Source organism: Muntiacus reevesi, chromosome 2 (assembly GCF_963930625.1).
Source record: "Muntiacus reevesi chromosome 2, mMunRee1.1, whole genome shotgun sequence".
NCBI lineage: Eukaryota > Metazoa > Chordata > Mammalia > Artiodactyla > Cervidae > Muntiacus > Muntiacus reevesi.
This window is the reverse complement of record NC_089250.1, coordinates 132,347,445-132,366,976: the sequence shown is the minus strand read 5'-3', so window position 1 is coordinate 132,366,976 and position 19,532 is coordinate 132,347,445. Positions and strand designations below refer to the sequence as shown.

Genomic DNA, 19,532 nt, shown 5'->3' with positions numbered 1-19,532 from the left:
ACATGCAATTTTCTAACAAATTTTTGATATGCTTGATTTTCTTTTATCAGTAGACTAATAAAGAAGGGAACTATAATTTTGGATGTATTTCTAACCAAGAATGAGGAACAAGTTTGAGTGGAAATGCCAGGAAACAGGGAGAAAGTATTCATATAATTTTAGAATTCACGTCAGACAAGGAAGGAAATACTGGCATAGTTAGATATGATACAGATCAGTAAAACGGATTTCAAAAGCTTCATTTAAATAACAGGCTATGAATTCATAACTCAATATCTAAAAGGAAAGACCACAGAGAGGTTTTAAAAACTAAACTTCTGTATAAACAATTACAAATGACCCTAGTTTAAAAAAGACAAAAGAGGAAAAACAAAAATTATTTAAGGCCAATAAATACAGCTACAGAGAATTTACCCAGATTAGATTAAAAAAAACATATATCTCCAGAAAAAAAGGGGGGAAATATTTACAGATGAATATAAAACAGTATCACATATAAAAGAAAATAAAAATGGTAAAGACAAAAGAAAAGGCTTGGAGTGCAAAGCAATGTTTAAAACCAAAAGAACAATAAATAAGACAGAATTCCACAAGTTAGCTAGCTATATAATGCTAGAGGCAGAAAAAAAGCAGGAACTCCTACTAAATTTCCTTTTCACTTCTATTTTCTCTGTCCAAGAAAATATTGCTCTGAATCAATAACTCAAGAGTGATGAATGCATGATATTTTCCCGATTAAAAGTTTTATTTGCAATTTAAACAAGGCTATTTCTTAAAGAACATCTCTTAACAAACAGCTATGAACAAAAATCTTTTTATATTCCATGATTATACATATTAGTAAAGCAGAAAGCAATCAATAATTCAAGACAGAGATAAACCACCAAGCTTCTTATCACTGCTTTATCTGAATCTTATAAAATTCAAATGGCAAGAGTGGCATAGCATTATAAAAACTGTCTGAAAAAATAGTACCATTAATTTCCAAAGAGTTCATAAAAATCATTAATAATCACAGCAAGGTCAACACACACAAACAAACCAAGGAAAAATATGTAAACCAATAAAGATCACCAAATTGCTTAAACTCACACAGAAATGCAATCAAAAATCACATTACAACAAACTGCAAAAAGTTTTAGGCTTGGTAATATTTATTTCACGAAGACTGTGAAGACATCTTGGGGGGGAAGACGCATATATGTTGGTGAGAATATAAAATGATAGCTTTTTTGAGTTTAAACCATGGACTCACTGCAAAGAAATGTGCCTTAAGGATATAAGTACTTGCAAAAGGACACCAAGACAAATGTGTGAAATCTCTGTTTAGAGCACTGTTTTCAATAGTAATAACTGGAAGCACCCTAAAATATGTATCTGAGTGAGCTATTTATTATGGTATGATCATAAAATGGAAGACAACCAATAAGAGAATCAATTTCATCTCCACACCAATATGGAAAATTCCAAAGTATGTTAAATGAAAAAAGAATATGCAGTATGTTCTCATTTGTATTTCTTTTAAAGGGTGAGTATAACATGAAAACAATTCTTTAAAGAATATATGAAACTTTTAACTGTAGATATCTTTGGGAAGACAGTCTGAGAATGTGACGTGTAAAACAGGAGAAATTTGTAAGGGATATTTGCCATCTCTAGGCTGTTTACCAGTCAAAACTATTCCAATCTGGAGAGAATTTCAAGAAATAAACAAATACTCCCTTCCCCATCTTTCTCACATCACATGTGCAAGGTCTAAGGTCAATTAGGTCCTCATGTTCTGGACACTGAATCCCAGGTAGTAAGAACAAGGTGCAGATGAGTCAAGGAATTATTCAGAGATCTCCAGCGAAGCTGAAAGTTTATGAACTCAGTCATCAATATTTAGTCATGGTGGCAGTACCTGGGACAGCAAATACCTAAGCAGCAATGTCCTCAGCTGGGGATGCTTTTCTTTATAACCTCTTGACTATGATCTGCTTCTCTTAGCTTCTGACAGTCTTCAAAGCCTGGTTCTCTGTGAGCTAATATTTTCTTTTAGAATTCTCTTCTAATTAAGTTAATAAGAGTTACTTTTTGTCATGTGCAATCAAGAACCCTGACTTCTTTTATTTTCCTATAGTTTTTTTTATAAGTGAGGGTTGGTGAAATCATACTTTTTGTGTATGTTCCCTTTAATACGTGAACTTTACTGTAATTTCTTATCTAGCACTGTGGGCAACAGTGAGACAGGCAGGAGAATAAACAATCTACTTAAAAGAAAATATCACAGCATTTTTTTTCAAGGAGCAGGGTAAGTTCTCTCAAAGAACCTGAATATTACTTAGGGAAACATTCAGCATGACTGCCCCTCCCACTTCCTCCTCTCTCCTCCCAAGGATTTCATGCCCACAATTGGCTCACTGCCTTCTAAGTTTGATACAATGGCAAGGCGGAAAAAAGCAAGAAAACAGCACTTTCCAAAGGGAAATGGGAAAATTTAATTGTGGATACTTGGAAAGTTGAGACTGAGAACTTGAACGAGAGCACAGAGTAATACTCTCAAAACTTAAAAATACTAGAATTCAAATCTTCTAATTTCTTAACTTATTTCAAATAATTTCAGATATATATAAAAATCTGAATTAGTTGTGAGAATAAACACTGTCTTATTAAGTCTTTACTTTCCTCATTCCACGCAATAGTCCTAAATAAGCTTCCAACATGCAAAAATGTTTTATTTTACTGGCATAATCTGTCTGGTGTAACTATTTTAGAACTCTGGAGTCTATTCAAAAGTTTGCAGTTTTCAGGAGAGAAGGCCTGGACAGTAAATCACAATTAATTTCAATTTCAACTCCTAGTGCGGTAGTAGTGAGCCACCCACCGACCCTCCTGGCAGGCAGCCACACATGTATTCCTAGAGCGGTCTGATGCAGCGTGTGGGACTCTGTCCTCCAAATAATAGGGATCTGTGTCTTGATCCTTGACGGCTGCTTCTGATTATGATTATGAATGTGCAGACACAAGCAGGCTGCCATTGCTGCAATCCCCAACAACAGAAATGGCTTCCAGGGAATTTAAAGATCCATAGCCTATTTTCTTTTCCCTTTTCTTCTTCCAGGAGCCAGGGATTTAAGAAGTATGACACCCATGCATAGGATGAATGTTAAGTCTTTCTGTGTGAATATTAGTCTTCAACTTTGGGTAAACAGCCAAAGGGGTGTACTGCTTGATTATAGAAATTATGTGTAGCTTTGTAAGAAACCACAATCTTCCCAAAGTAGCAACATCATACTGTGTGCTGTGGATTTTTCACATACTGCCATACTGAATAGGAACAGAGTTTCTGTGTGCTACATGCTGGATAATTCTACCTATGTAACATTCTGGAAAAGCTGAAACTGTGGAGACCATAAAAACATCAGTGGTTGCCAGAGGCTGGGGACAGAGATGGATGAACAGGCAAAACACAGACCACTTTTAGGGTAGTGAAACTACTCAGTATGATGCTATAGTAATGGATGTGTACTTAACATAATTTCCACAAATCCACAGGCTGCACAATACCAACAGTGAGCCATAACATAAACTATAGACTCTGCATAATGATGAGTCAATGTTGGTTCATCAATTTAACAAATGTGCCACTCTGGTTGAGGACACTGATAATGAGGAAGCTATGCACACACAGTAGGGGGTATACAGGAAATCTCTGTACTTTCCGCTCAATACAGCTGTGAACATGGCTTTTAAGAAAAACCCACTCCACAGCTAACATGACATGCTAAGATAAAAGACAAAGTTTTTTCTTCTGAAGTAAATGACAAGGCAGGAGGCCTAGTTTTGCCTTTTGCCACTTCTATTCAAACAAAATATTGAATGTTCAAGCCAGAGTAATTAAGCAAGAAGGAAAAACACATTCAAATCGGAAAGAAGTACAATTACTTGTTTTCAGATGACATGATCTTATACAAAGAAAATTCTTAAGATGGCACAAACACACATACAAAAAAAACCTGTCAGAATAAATAAATTCAGCAAAGTAGCAGCATACAAAATTAACATGCAAAAATCAGATGCATTTATAATATAACAAAAAACAATCCATAAAGGGAATTCTTTTAAAAGAGCTATTTATGATAGCATCAAAAAGGATAAAATACCTAGGAATTATCTTAACCAAGGAGGTGAAATACTTGTACATAGAAAGCTAAAAAATACTACTAAAGAAAATCAAAGACCTAAATAAATAGAAAGATATCCCATATTCCTGGATTAGAAGACTTTGTATTATTAAGGTTTCAACATCATACTATGCAATTCCTATCAAAATTGCAACAACTTTTTGCATGAATAAAAACTTCCATCCTAAACATCAGGGACTCTCACAGGACCCTAAATAGCCAAATTAACCTTGAAATAGAAGAGCAATGCTGTAGGATTCAATTCCCAATTTCAAAACGTACTTTGTACAATGTTACATTGGCAATTCACTCCAGTATTCTTGCCTGGAGAAGTCCATGGACAGAGGATCCTGGCGAGCTTACAGTCCATGGGGTTGCAGAAGAGTCGGACACAACTGAGCACGCATGCAACAATGTATGGTACTGGCATAAAGACATACATATACCAATGGAATAGACTAGAGAGCTCAAAAATAAAACTTTGCATATACGGTCAAACGATTTTGACTAGTGTGCTAAAACCATTCATTCAATAGGGAAAGGAGAGTCTTTTCAACAAATGGTGATGGGAAAGGAAAGCTGGATATCCACTTGCCAAAGCACTAAGTTGGACCTTTACCTTTTATCATATACAAAAAATAACTCAAAATGGATAAAAGACTACACCAAAGACATAAAACTATAAAACTCTTAAAGGAAAAGACAGAAAAAATTCATGACACTGAATTTAGCAATGATTTCTTGGATTCAACACCAAAGATACAGGCAACAAAAAAAGGTAATAACTGCATCAAAATAAAACTTTTATGGATCAAAGAACAATATCAACATAGTAAGAAGGCAACCAATAGGATGGAAAAAAATATTTGCAAATCACATTATCCAGTAAATGATTAACATCCATCATATATATAACTCAAAAACAAACAAACAAAAAATCCAATTCATAAACTAGCAAAGGGCTCAAATAGACATATCTCCAAAGAAGATATACAAATGGTAACTAAGCACATGAAAAAATGCTCAGCATCGTTTATCATCAGAGAAATGCAAATCAAAACCACAATGGGATATCACTTTATACCCATCAGGACAGCTATTATCCAAAAAACCCCAAATGAAGAAACAAAATAAAAAACCCCGGAAAATATCAAGTGTTGGCAGTGAGGGTTTGGAGAAGTTGGAACACTTGTGCGTTGCTGGTAGGAATGTAAAATGATACAGCCACTGTTCAGAACAGTACAATAGCTCTGCAAAAAAAGCAAGCATAGAATGACCATTTGATCCAGCAATCCCACTTCTGAGTGTAAACTTAAATTCAAAGTACAGATCTAAACAGCTACTGGTACATCCATGTTCATATTAACGTTATCTACAATAGTCAATAGGTGGAAGTAACCGAAGTGTCCATCAACAGACGAATAGATAAACAGAATGTGGCATATACATATAACAGAAAGACACATGCCACAACATGGGTGAAACGAAGTAAAATAAGTCACAAAAAGATAAATATTATATGTTTCCACTTATATAAGGTACCTAGAATGGTCAAATACATAGAAACAGAAAATATAACAGTGGTTCATGGGCTGGAAGCAGGGGAAATGGGAAGTTACTATTTAAATAGTACAACATTTCAGTATGGATAAAATAGTTTTAGAGATGGACAGTGGTGATAATTATACAAGAATGTGAATATACTTAATGCTACTGAATTGGACAGTTAAAAAAAGCTGAAATGATAAATTACCCTATATATATAATATACCATAATAGAAAAAAAATACTCATCTCCCATCACTCTTCATCCCCAAACCCATGCTTTTTCCCCAAAAGTAACTACCCTCCAGTATTAGAATTCCTTTTCCTGGTATTTAAGTCAGCATTTCTATACAAGATAAACAACAGTGCTTCTTGTAGATTTATCAATTACCCACATATTTTCTGCATTGGTAGAGAAGGCTAACAAAACCAGTAGTATTCCCAACACACGCTTCACTTCTCTTAATCTCCTTTAAAAGTTAAAATCACAACAGATGTTAAAATCACAACAGATGTTAAAATTGTTTCCCATTTCTAATTCACCAAATTTCCTAAGAATCTTATGATATTTTCTCCCAGATAATATTATTTTATTACCCACTTATAACGTCCTTCCCTGAAAGCCTTCCATCCTACTGCTCTAATCAGAACTGGTTGCTCTTTAGCTTTGTGGTACTGTTGTCACTCTGGGACTTGACTGTGGTTTCTGAGTTGGATTCTCCGTTGGATTCTCAGTTTGTCGAAGCCCTTTTCTTTTCTTTCATGGTTTCTCTCCCTGTTTTCCTAGGGCACATCATCTACTAATTGCCTAAGAGATGTTACAAGGAAAAAGTTTTTTGTTCAATCCATTGACTGTCTTTTTTCCCTACTCTTTCACTTGATTGATGGTTTGGCTGGATATAGAATTCCAGGTTGACTGCAGAACATCTGAAGTGCTGTTCCTCAATATTCTATCTTTAATTCTACTGCTGAGAAGTTAGATGCTACTGACATTCCTCAGTTCAGTTAAGTTCAGTCACTCAGCCGTGTCCGACTCTGCGAACCCATGAACCGCAGCACGCCAGGCCTCCCTGTCCATCACCAACTCCCAGAGTCCACCCAAACTCATGTCCATTGAGTCAGTGATGCCATCCAACCATCTCATCCTCTGTCATCCCCTTCTCCTGCCCTCAATCTTTCCCAGCATCAGGGTCTTTTCCAATGAGTCAGCTCTTCACATCAGGTGGCCAAAGGATTGGAGTTTCAGCTTCAACATCAGTCCTTCCAATGAACACCCAGGACTGATCTCCTTTAGGATGGACTGGTTGGATCTCCTTGCAGTCCAAGGGACTCTCAAGAGTCTTCTCCAACACCACAGTTCAAAAGCATTAATTCTTCTGTGCTCAGCTTTCTTTATAGTCCAACTCTCACATCCATACATGACCACTGGAAAAACCAGATTCCTAATTCTTTCTAAATGACCCTGAAAGCTTTTGAGAAATTCTCATTCTTCTTGGTTTTTTTTTTTTTTTAACTTAATAATTTGCCTGGTATTGACCTGTTTTCACTTACTGTGCTTGGCACTATGTAGGTCTTTTCAATCTAGAGACTCAAATCCTTGAGAAATGTTCTAGTATGATACCAGAAAAGACTTTCCTAGATGATTTCCCACAGTGAGTAGGGACCAACACTGTGTTAAGACAAACAAGGACATCAACAGGCTAAATGAGCCAGGAGTTTCCAGTGTTTGTCCTCTGATATAGAAGATTTTATGGTTATTAAGGAAATCAGCTTTGGAATCTGACAGACCTGTACTCAATCCTCAGCCTATTCTTACCAGCTGTGGCAATTGGGGAAGTTAGCTTCTCTTAAACCATCTAGGAAATGGAGATAGGTTTACTGTAGCAATTTAATATGAGAACACACACAAACTGCTTATGCAACAGTAACACATATATATATATATAAATAAATGCAAATAAATGTCACCTATTATTAACATAACAGAAATTGGATTGGTACAGATAATTTAATCATTGTCAAATCCATCATGGCTCTGTGATTTGTAAAGAATAAAAACTAACAAAAGAAGTAGGAGTCGTATCTGAGGACAGGGTTTTCTTCTGGGGCGATAAAATGTTTCAGAACTTGACAGAGGTGGTGGTTATAAAACATTGTGAAAAAAAAGAAAAAACATTGTGAAGACACTAAATGTCCCTGAACTGTATACTCTGAAGTGGGCGATTTCATGTTATGTGATTTGCATCTGAATAAAGAAAAAAAGGAAGCAAGAAACAGAGAGGCAATGAGGGAAGAAGTCAAAAGTTGTTGGAAAGGGAGAAGGGAATTGATATCCTCCTAAATTATTTTTGAAGCTTTCCTATAATCTTTTTTAAACCTTTTTAAACTGAATAACCAATAATGGTAATGTTGAGAAAACAAATGTGTCCTTTTTTTTATTGAAAATCAACATAAGATTGATTGAGAGATCAGTATATGATTAAGAGAAGAATATTTGAAAAGTTTCTTCAGGAAGAAAATGTATCAAACAGGAAAAGGGAAGATGGACTTTTGAATCTGCAATATGGCTGCTTACACACAGGTGAAAAAGCTGATCTTTCCAATAAAAGAGGAGGAAGTAATTTATTTCCTAATGACAGAAAAGAGGAAAATATTGTTATATGCAACTTTTTTCATTTCAACATTTCCAAAATTGTGCTCCATGGAACACTGTTGAGAAAAATGTTATTTACTATACTACAAAGGAAAAGAAAGAGATAAAGGGGAAAGGAAGGAGGGGAAGAAAAGGGGAAAGGAAGGAGGGGAAGAGAAAGGGAAAGAAATGGGAAAAAAAAAAAAAGGAAAGAAACATGTTAGAATTTCATTTTGGCAGAATTACAATGCAGAATAGCACATTAAAAGTTCTGCAGTAAGAAAGCCAGTTCACCTCTATTAAACTTACATTTCTATGATTTATTACATACAGAACAATTCTCAAACTATGTCTGCTAAACATATGAAGCATCACCAATTTGTTAAAGATTGCCTAGATTTATACAGGTAACATATAAATTATTAATCAATAACTTCAATATTAACCTGAGAAATAAAATTAATGTACATATCAAAGAATAATAAATCACCTGAATAAAACATTGTTTCATATTACCAACTGGTCAGAGCAAGAATTTTAGAGGCAAGAAAGAAAGGAGAGAGAAGGCAGTATTAAGGTGAAAAGAAGAAAAAACGATCTGCGAAGAGCTAGTTTTTCAATTTCCGTTCTATGAAATGACCCTGTCTTGCCCTGTCAATTCTAACTGCTTATTAAAGAAAACACCTGCAGTAAAGGTAGTAAAAAAATTTCAACTTGGTTCACTTTTCCTCCGCTCTTATTTTTTACATTAATTCCTGATCCCATGAGGTAACCTCAAAAGGAGAAGTTAAATATTTGAATACCTCAAATATAAAATCTTACATTGCTGTAACGAATTATATTCATAAACAGTTAAAACTTTAAGCATGAAGGTATCTGGAATATGTGTTTTACTCAAAGCAATAGTGTACAGCAACAACAAAGTCTGAATTCTGCACAATATTTCTTGTTTGGGGGAAAATCATAGGAATCATAGGAGATACACGGGATTAAAGAAGAAAAGGTAATTTTAAATACTCTTTAGATATCCCAGTTTCTAAATCCCAAAGTTTACTGTTAACAGAAAAGACATAAGAAAATAAAGACATTTTTCACTGAGGTGTTACCATCTTTGAACCAAAAAAGAACAAAAAACAAAAAAAAATCACTACTGATTAGTACTAGTGTCTCCAACATCACGAGAAATGCTGGACTGGATAAAGCACAAGCTGGAGTCAAGATTGCCGGGAGAAAAATCAATAAATTCAGGTATGCAGATGACACCACTCTTATGGCAGAAAGCAAAGAAGAACTAAAGAGCCTCTTAATGAAAGTGAAAGAGGAGAGTGAAAACGTTGGCTTAAAACTTAACATTCAGAAAACTAAGATCATGGCATCTGGTTCCATCACTTCATGGCAAATAGATGGGGAAACAATGGAAACAGTGTCAGACTATTTTTTTGGGCTCCCAAATCACTGCAGATGGTGACTACTGCTATGAAATTAAAAAATTCTCCTTGGAAGAAAAGCTATGACCAATCTAGATAGCATATTAAAAAGCAGAGACATTACTTTGCCAACAAAGGTCCGTCTGGTCAAAGCTGTGGTTCTTCCAGTAGTCATGTATGGATGTGAGAGTTGAATTACAAAGAAAGCTGAGCACCGAAGAATTGATGCTTTTGAACTGTGGTGTTGGAGAAGACTCTTGACAGTCCCTTGAACTGCAAGGAAATCCAACCAGTCAATTCTAAAGGAAATCAGTCCTGAATATTCATTGGAAGGACGGATGCTGAAGCTGAGACTCCAATACGTTGGCCACCAGATACAAAGAACTGACTCATCTGAAAAGACCCTGATGCTGGAAAGATTGAAGGTGGGAGGAGAAGGATGACAGAGGATAAGACATTTGGATGGCATCATCAACTCAATGGACGTGAGTTTGAGTAAACTCCAGGAGTTGGTGATGGACAGAGAGGCCTGGTGTGCTGAGGTCCGTGGGGTCGCAAAGAGTTGGACACAACTGAGTGACTGAACTGAAGTCCAAATCGTGCAAGTCATTCAAGGAAATCAATTATCTAAGTACCAGAGATGGTCATTTCCATGGAGAGGTTAATCCTAACACACAAACTACTTAAGAATTATTCATTTTCATTTTAGCTCATAGGAAAAGATACATCTTCCTTCATGGTCACTGTTCACCCTTTCTCATAAACTAAGGGGGGAGGGGTACAGCAGAGCATTACTGGCCATTTATCCACTGATCAAAAAAAAAATAAAAAACAAAACAAGTACTGTATAGTTATTATCTTCAATTGATGATTTTTCATTTTTATGTGCTATAACCATTATTCACTAGGGTGACAAGACCAGTTGGTGACAAGATCAGTTGGCTAAAGTAACCACTGGATAAACCTTTTTTTAAGAGTGACATCTGAAAACGTCAAAAGCTAGATAAAATAAACTAGATACATTAAAGGAGACAGAATAAACCTCAACCGCTATTCCTGATTACAAGCCAAATGTATATGAATCTTAATTCAGAGGCATAAAGGCAGAGGTTTCTGAAGTCAGAAGATGACAGATTTTCAAAATACTTCCCAGCACAGTATTTTCTTGATGGAGTTATTATAACTTAACATTGTATAGTATAGAAAGCAGTGGCTAAAACCATCCCAAATGAAAAGAAATGCAAGAAGGTTGCTTGAGGAGGTTTTACAAATAGCTAAGGAAAGAGGAGAAGTGAAAAGCAAGGTCGAAAGGGAAAGTTATATCCAACTGAACACAGAGTTTCATAGAATAGCAAAGAGAGATAAGGAGGCTTTCTTAAATGAACACTGCAAAGAAGTAGAGAAAAACAATAGAATGGGAAAGACCAGAGATCTCGTCAAGAAAATGAAAAGATCAAGGGAACATTTCAAAGAAGGATCGGTACAATAAAGGACAGAAATGGCAAGGACAACAGAAGCAGAAGAAATTAAGAAGCGGTGAAAAAAAAAAAAGAAGTGGTGGAAAGAATACACAGAAAAACTATACCAAAAATGTCTTACTGATATGGATAACCATGATGGTATGGATACTCACCCAGAGTCAGATACCCTGGAATGTGAAGTTAAGTGGACCTAGGAAGCATTACTACAAACATAATCCAGCAGAACTATTTCAAATCCTGAAAGATGATGCTGTTAAAGTGCTGCACTAAATATGACAGCAAATTTGGAAAACCAGGCAGTGGCCCCAGGACTGGAAAAGAATAGTTTTCATTCCAATTCCAATCAAAGGCAAAGTCAAAGAATGTTTAAACCATCATACAATTGTGCTCATTTCACATGCTAGTGAGGTTATTCTCAAAGTCATTCAAGCTAGGCTTCAGTGGTATGTGAGTCAATAACTTTCAGATATACAAGCTGGGTTTAGAAAAGGCAGAGGAACCAGAGATCAAATTGCCAACATTCACTGGATCATAGAAAAAGCAAGAGAATTCCAGAAAAACATATACTTCTGATTCATTGACTACATTAAAGCCTTTGGGTGGATCACAACAAATGGCGGAAAATTCTTATAGAGATGGGAATACCAGAACACCTTACCTGTCTCCTGACAGTTTTACCTGTTGTAAACAAGGTAAACCTGTTGTCAAGAAGCAACCATTAGACCCTTACATGGAACAATGGGCTGGTTCAAAATTGGGAAAGGAGTATGACAAGGCTGTATATTGTTAATTTAACTTATATGCAGAATATATCATGCAAAACGCTGGACTGGGTCAATCACAAACTAAAATCAAGATTGTGGGGAGAAATATTAACAACCTCAGATATGCAGATGGTACAATCCTAATGGCTGAAAGCGAAGAGGAACTAAAGAGACTCTTGATAAGAGTGAAAGAGCTGGCTTAAAACTCAACATTCAAAAAACTAAAAGATTATATGAAGATTTATAACTTCTCTATTAACTTTTTGTTTTAGAAATAATAAAGAAACTGGGGGGGGGGGGGCGGACAACTAAGATCATGGCATCTAGCCCCATCACTTCATGGCAAATAGAAAGGGAAAATGTGGAAGCAGTGACAGATTTTACTTTCTTAGGCTCCAAAATCACTATGGAAGGCAGCCATGAAATTAAAAAATGCTTGCTCCTTAGAAGGAAGGCTATGAGAAACCTAGACAGTGTATTCAAAAGCAAAGATATCACTTTGCCGAGAAAGGTCTGTATAGTCAAAGCTATGGTTTATCCAGTAGTTATGTATGGATGTGAGAGCTGGACCATAAAGAAGGTTGAGTGCCAAAGAACTGATGCTTTTGAACTGTGGTGTTGGAGAAGACTCTTGAGAGTCCCTTGGACTTCAAAGAAATCAAACCAGTCAATCCTAAAGGAAATCAAGCCTGAATATTCACTGTAAGTACTGACGCTGAAGCTGAAGCTCCAGTACTTGGCTACCTGACGTGAAGAGCCGGCTCACTGGAAAAGACCCTGTTACTAGGAAAGTTTGAAGGCAGCAGAAGTGGGCAGAGGATGAGATGGTTAAGTAGTATCACTGACTCAATGGACATGAATTAGAACAAATTCTGGGAGACGGTGAAGGACAGGGAAGTCTGGAATGTTGCAGTCCATGGGTCGAACACATTGTAGTGACAAAACAATACACCACCACCACCAAAAATCTGATGATCATACGTAAATCATACATACAGAACCAAAAACTGGACTTATCAGTAACCCGAAAGATGATCAATCAGCCTCAGTATTAGTCCACAGTCAGAATAAACAAATTCACATTCAGAAGAGAACAATGTAGAAATTAGCACATCAAGTTAATTTAACACAAGGATATTCTTACAGTGCCTGGAAAATGTATCTAGAGGAGAGCTCAAGAGTATTCATACTCTTTTTCTGTATGAGTATCAATCTGACTTGTTTGAATTAGTAGTTGGTTGAATACAGAATTACAGTAATGTTAAGTAGATCAACTTTAGAAATGTTTCTTCTAGGCCATAAAGAGGCCTAATAAACACTCCTTCACCGTAGCAGCAAACATATTTCATGACAGCACTGCTCGTTTCCCAGATTCTCCATCTCTTGAGTCAAAATTTACTTAATCTTTTTGCTATCAATCATTGTATTTCCGTAGATTGGTATTAACACTGACTAAGCCGTATCAAGCTGTTGCTCCCATTCTTCCATTGTGTCCTGCCCAACTACTAGAAGGCAAACTCATTTCTTAATCACAAGCTCTTAAATCATTCCTGTGACAGCCTCATGTACCAACTACAAAGTAGTTTGGGAGTTTTTCTGTCAATACTGAAGTTTAATTCTGAACACAATATAAGCACTACAAAAACCCAACTGGGTACAACTCAATACTGCAAAAATGTAAACATACTTTGGTTCAAAGCAAACTGCTAAAAACTAACTACTGAAAAAAACTACGGTTGGCTCATATAAGAGTATACAGATAGTTTTAAATACTAAGACAACTATTTAAAAAGAATTCTATATCTGCATAATGCTTTATAAAGTGCTTTCCTGCTCATTATAAAATTTAGTTCTCATAACCTCCACACATTTAAACTGGAAGTCTCCAAAAAGGATACTTTTGAAAGAGAGTACAAGGAATGATAGAAAATTTAAACTTTTAAAAGCCAATTACACCTCCTACTGACATTTTACAGTTTATTTATACACATATTTTTTGCTCCGAAATTAGAAAACATATTGACTATTTATAAAGCAGACACAAATTCCTTCTCTCATAAAATATATTACGTACTCTTAGGTCATAAATGTATTTAAGGTTATTTAAATGAGCCTTGAGAAATATTACTCAGATATGAATGATAATTCCTTTTAAAAATGATGAAAAACTGAAAAGCAAACACCTAGGCTTTGGTATCTAACAAATTCCTTTCCAGATCCCCTGTACTAAATACTTCTCCAGGTCCTTTGTACATTTATGCCTCATTATAAACTGTTCTATGTAAAACTGCATCATTTATGTATACCCTAGCATAAATAAATTTAAGTGAATAAATCCACTCAAGGATTTTAAGGCTAATACCCAATTGTGAAATAAAAGACAAAAATCATAGTGCAATAGAACCCAGATATTACACTGATGAGGGGCATTTTATAGAGTCCATGAAATCATAACACATATACCTGATTATGCAAAAGGTCAGTTCTTATCTAATGAGTTTTATCCCACTGACACCCAGTAGGTACATGAAGCAAAATAAACAAAACAGTTATAGATCAACATAATAAAAATAAACTTAACATCAAAAAGTACATCTTTTTCTGTGGTTTAGAAATTTTCCTAAATGAAAATACAACATGAATATATACCAATATTTGAAACATAAAATTAAAAAGTTCTTACCTTACTACATCATCAATATTGTTCCTGTATACGCCTTCAAGTCTTTCTGCAGGAAACCCCATAGCAATAATGTTTGGATAAATATCTGAGTGCTTAAGTTAAGGAAATATGCAACAATGCAAACCACATGTACACATTTTAAAACATTAGCTCACTGAAATATACAATGCAAACTACATGTAAATGTTTTAAAACATTAGCTGATTATGAAAAGTTTTCCCCACTACAAACCATGTTAATTACAACACTGTCTTATGTATTTACTTATAAGCCATCATGTGTAATTAAGAAATACAGGTAAATACACTGACCCCAAAAAATATCAATAGTAAACCCACTCCAGTATTCTGGCCTGGAAAATCCCATGGATGGAGGAGGCTGGTGGGTTACGGTCCATGGGGTCACAAAGAGTCAGACATGATTGAGCAACTAACACACAATCAATCATATGACAGTGATTTTTAAATTCTACTCAGTATGTTTAGAATGCATCTAAGGTAAAAGGTAACTTTCATATTTACAATACTAAAATATCCAGACAAAATCCAAAAATCAAAATAAAAACGAAACAAGAAACAGTTGCACAATTTCTCATTTTTCAGAGAAAAGTAGATACAGTTAAGAGTTAGAAAATTAGATTTAAGAACAGGTTATTCCTCTAATCAGATGCATAAACTGGACAACTCACCTGTACTTCAATTTCCTATTCTACATGGTGAGGAGGTTGAGAAAACCACAATGATGTATCTTAACCCTTGGTATTGATGATGACAATACTGAACTGAGGTAGAAACTTAATCTCATATCCAAACAAGGTAATCAATACTTAGCGTGGCCATTCTATTAACTTATATACAACAGCTGCATAAAACAAACTTCTATACTCAAGAAAAATTTATATAAAACTATAAAGCAGCAGATTATCCACATATCTGAGTATTTTGCCCATCAGACTGGCTCTCATTTCTTGAGCTCCATCAATCTCATGATTTTCTGACACAGATGTTTCAAACCAGCCAATCTAACTGCTTTAAACCACTCAAGACTATCTCCAAAGCTATATACTCACATATTGGACCCATTTATCTTCCAAATACAATACAAAATTCACCAAATTCAGTGCCTTTCTAGAGATCTTTTTAATTTCTGCTGTATTCACATTAGCGAGCTTATTTCAGTGTCATTTTCAATCCAAAATAACTACTTAAATTACTAAAACCTTTCATTTTGATACTGTAATTTAAGAAAAGATTACCTATTTACTATATGTTCTACATAATTATTAGTACTGCTTGGACAGATCTACAAAATATTTTAAAGAAAAAAATGTGCATAACGGTATATAGTATGCTACCTTTGTATAAAGAAATACTTTATAAACTAATTTTTTACACATATATTTGCCTGAATTGGAATGCTCCAACACACATACAGATAATTGAGAGACTAATAAAAATGGTTGCTTCATAGAGAAGAGGAGGGCAAGGAGGCAAGCACACACTGAAACAAATCTGATTAAATATCAAATTGGTAACCAGGAGAAAGGATTATTTCAAGGGTTATCTAGAAACTGTAATTTTACTGTACTTCTGGGCAGGAAGTTTTCTAAGAAAAAAGAGCTACAAAGAAATTTTAAACTTTTCCAGTAATTTCTAATGACATCAGTATTAGTATCTTCAAACTTTTTCTTTAATATGATAGGAAAAATCAATGAAGTTATGTTAATGACTTGAAGGTTTGTGATTATTACTGTAAGAGAAAAGAGATAACATTATAAAATCAAGAAATCAAGTAATAACTGAAAATATTAGTATGAACTCATGCTTGCAGACATTTATGTTGTTTAGGTCTTTCCAAAGAAACAGCCTAAAAGTATGTCACCTGAGCAGCAGTAAACACCTCTAGAACCCTGATTTCATCTTTAATATCATATTACACTGCTGCTGCTGCTGCTAAGTCACGTCAGTCATGTCCAACTCTGTGTGACCCCATAGACAGCAGCCCACCAGGCTCCCATCCCTGGGACTCTCCAGGCGAGAACAATGGAGTGGGTTGCCATTTCCTTCTCTAGTGCATGAAAGGGAAAAGTGAAAGTGAAGTCGCTCAGTCGTGTCCGACTCTTCTGACCCCATGGACTGTAGCCTACCAGGCTCCTCCGTCCACGGGACTTTCCAGGCAAGAGTACTGGAGTGGGGTCCATTGCCTTCTCCGATCATACTACACTGCTGCTGCTGCTAAGTCACTCAGTCGTGTCCGACTCTATGTGCCCCCAAAGACGGCAGCCCACCAGGCTCCTCCGTTAATGGGATTTTCCAGACAAGAGTACTGGAGTGGGGTGCCATTGCCTTCTCCTCATACTACACTAAAAGGTATCAACTCCTTGAAAAAACAGTTGATGTCAGATCTGGGGCAGGGAAGGTACAGATAATATCTTTCTGTGCCAGAAAGCAAGGAAAGCATACATACATTAGTGGCCTATATCAAACATACATAGAAGCTAGCATGAAGAATGGCTAAATTCGTGACAAACTGAGCATCAGAGAAAAAACGTAAGTGGTAGTAAATCAAAGAATCCTGAATAAAATGGAAATAAATCTCTGAGTCTATAAAGATACTCAATACAGAAAAAGTTATAACAAAACAAAAAATTATTTTCACTTTTAAGCTTTGGTAAGTGTCTACTGGAAGTTATTTTCTTTACTTTGAAATTGGTAAAGGGAGAGATAAAGGATTTATCCTACTTTTCCTGTAGGAACTCTATTTCAGGGCAACTCAATAGCTCCATTTCATAAAGCAAACACAACAGAAAACACCAGTTAATAAAAATAAAAATTTTAGAAAATCAATTAGAATCAGAAAGATCAAACTTTGAAAGCCCTAATAAAATTATTGACTTAGGCAAGGATCAACAAATGGTACTAAATCAATAGGTGAGTGGATAATAAGGAACTGAACTTTCTAACAGAGCCAAAGTAATACCACACAATATATCTTCTAATGTAAGAAAACACCACATAATGTATCTTCTAATGTAAGAAGACAAACATAATTGAATAACACACAGAAAAGACTGTCATCACCCAATTTCAGTGGTCAATCTCAGCATTACCAAGCAAGTTAAGTAGAGATCACGTAACTTTCGATGTGATGCAACAGAAAAGACACAGCATCATCTATGAGAGCCACATTATCTTCAATCTGAGAATCCATGAAACACTTATATATAAATTTTAATTTACCAGATATGAGATAGAACAAGCTAAATGACATTATATGTATAAACTGGACAATTCAGAAAGTCTGTAGGACATGACCCAGTATCTTTCAAATTATCTTTTTAAAAAAAATCCAAGTATGGTTTCAAAGCTGAAGAGGGGAGAAATCGGTAGCTGTCCTTGACTTAAAGGCTTAGGGTTCTAAAGCCAAGTTCGCTGGTACAATCAACCCTGCTCTGGCTGCTGTTTCAGACCAACCGGCCACCAAGGATATTTCTGAACCAACTAGAGAAATTCTAAATATGATCTAAGTATTGGCTGAGATGAAAATTCACAAAAAAGGATAAGTAGACATTACTGACTGGAAAAAAAAAGGTTTCAAAAGAGAAAGTACAATGTGATACTATTTTAATAAAAGAAAACATATACACCATACCAGTATAATTAAAATATGCAGACAGAAAGATTACAAAGTACTAGATTAAAGTACTAAAAATTAAAGTACAAAGTACAAAGATTAAAGTACTAAAGGTAATAATATCTAGGTAGTAGGAATATAATTTTTCCTCATTTTTGCTTGTTTTAATATGATCACCTATACTGTTTGTATAACAGGTTTAAAAAAAATTGTTTTATAATCTAATTATCTCCAAATCTATTTCCTAAGTGTCTTAACAAAATATTGTCTTGCCCTGTATGACTTACAATCAGCTTTGTATGTAGCTTTTTAAAAAGCTGAATTTCTTTAATAAATAATAATAATAAAAGTATATAGGCCATGAATAATTTTTGTCACTTTAAGAATACATAAATTCACCCTCAACCTCAAAGGGTTCCATTAGGATCATCATTTTTAACATCACAAATATTAGCTATCATCTATTATTCTCACATAAGAAAACAGCCCCACCTAAAAATCTAATTCCTAATTACCAAAATGTTTTAGGTATCCACTCACCAAAAAAAAAAAAAAAAAAGGAAGGAGACAAGAGGCTCAAATCAAGCCTGAAGCACTACAATTCCTGAATATGGATAATCTTTACTTTTTAACTGTCTTATAGAATACAAACATAAGAAAATGGAAATTAAGAGAAAAAAAATGAGGCAGCAGTAGGGAACCCAAAGCAGTGGCAACTACCACAAATCTGGAATTTCTAACGAAATAATTATAAAATTTTACTAAAAAATATAAACTGAAATTATGCCAAGGTTTTCTGAGCAAAACAACAGAAATTTTTTATGTAAAAAAATTTTATTACTACTAACAAACTTACCTAACCATTAATTTCAGTGGGAATGCTAGTAAGATTCCAGCCTTACAGGAAAGCATATAAGTGGGAGAAGGGATAAATTAGGAATTTCGTATTTATACATACACACTACTATATACAAAATAGATAACCAACAAGGACCTACTGTATAGCACAGGGAGTCATATTCAGTATCTTGAATAACCTATAATGGAAAAGAACCTGGAAAAGAATATATATATGTACATACATACATAACTGAATTACTCTGCTGTACTGCTGAAACACTGTAAACCAATTGCACGTCAATAAATTTTTTTAAATGCACAGAAATATAAAGCACCTTGAAATGCAGTCATTTTAACAAAG

General features: G+C 35.0%; 1 protein-coding gene across 1 annotated transcript in view; it reads right to left on the bottom strand.

The window, feature by feature from the left end:
* The window catches only part of LOC136159954 (phosphatidylinositol 3,4,5-trisphosphate 3-phosphatase and dual-specificity protein phosphatase PTEN-like), an 80,354-nt gene that overhangs the window by 36,528 nt on the left and 24,294 nt on the right, over positions 1-19,532 (bottom strand). The window contains exon 2 of the mRNA XM_065922851.1: positions 14,699-14,783. Coding sequence (XP_065778923.1) covers positions 14,699-14,783 — 85 coding nt within the window. The remainder of the gene's footprint in view (positions 1-14,698; positions 14,784-19,532) is intronic.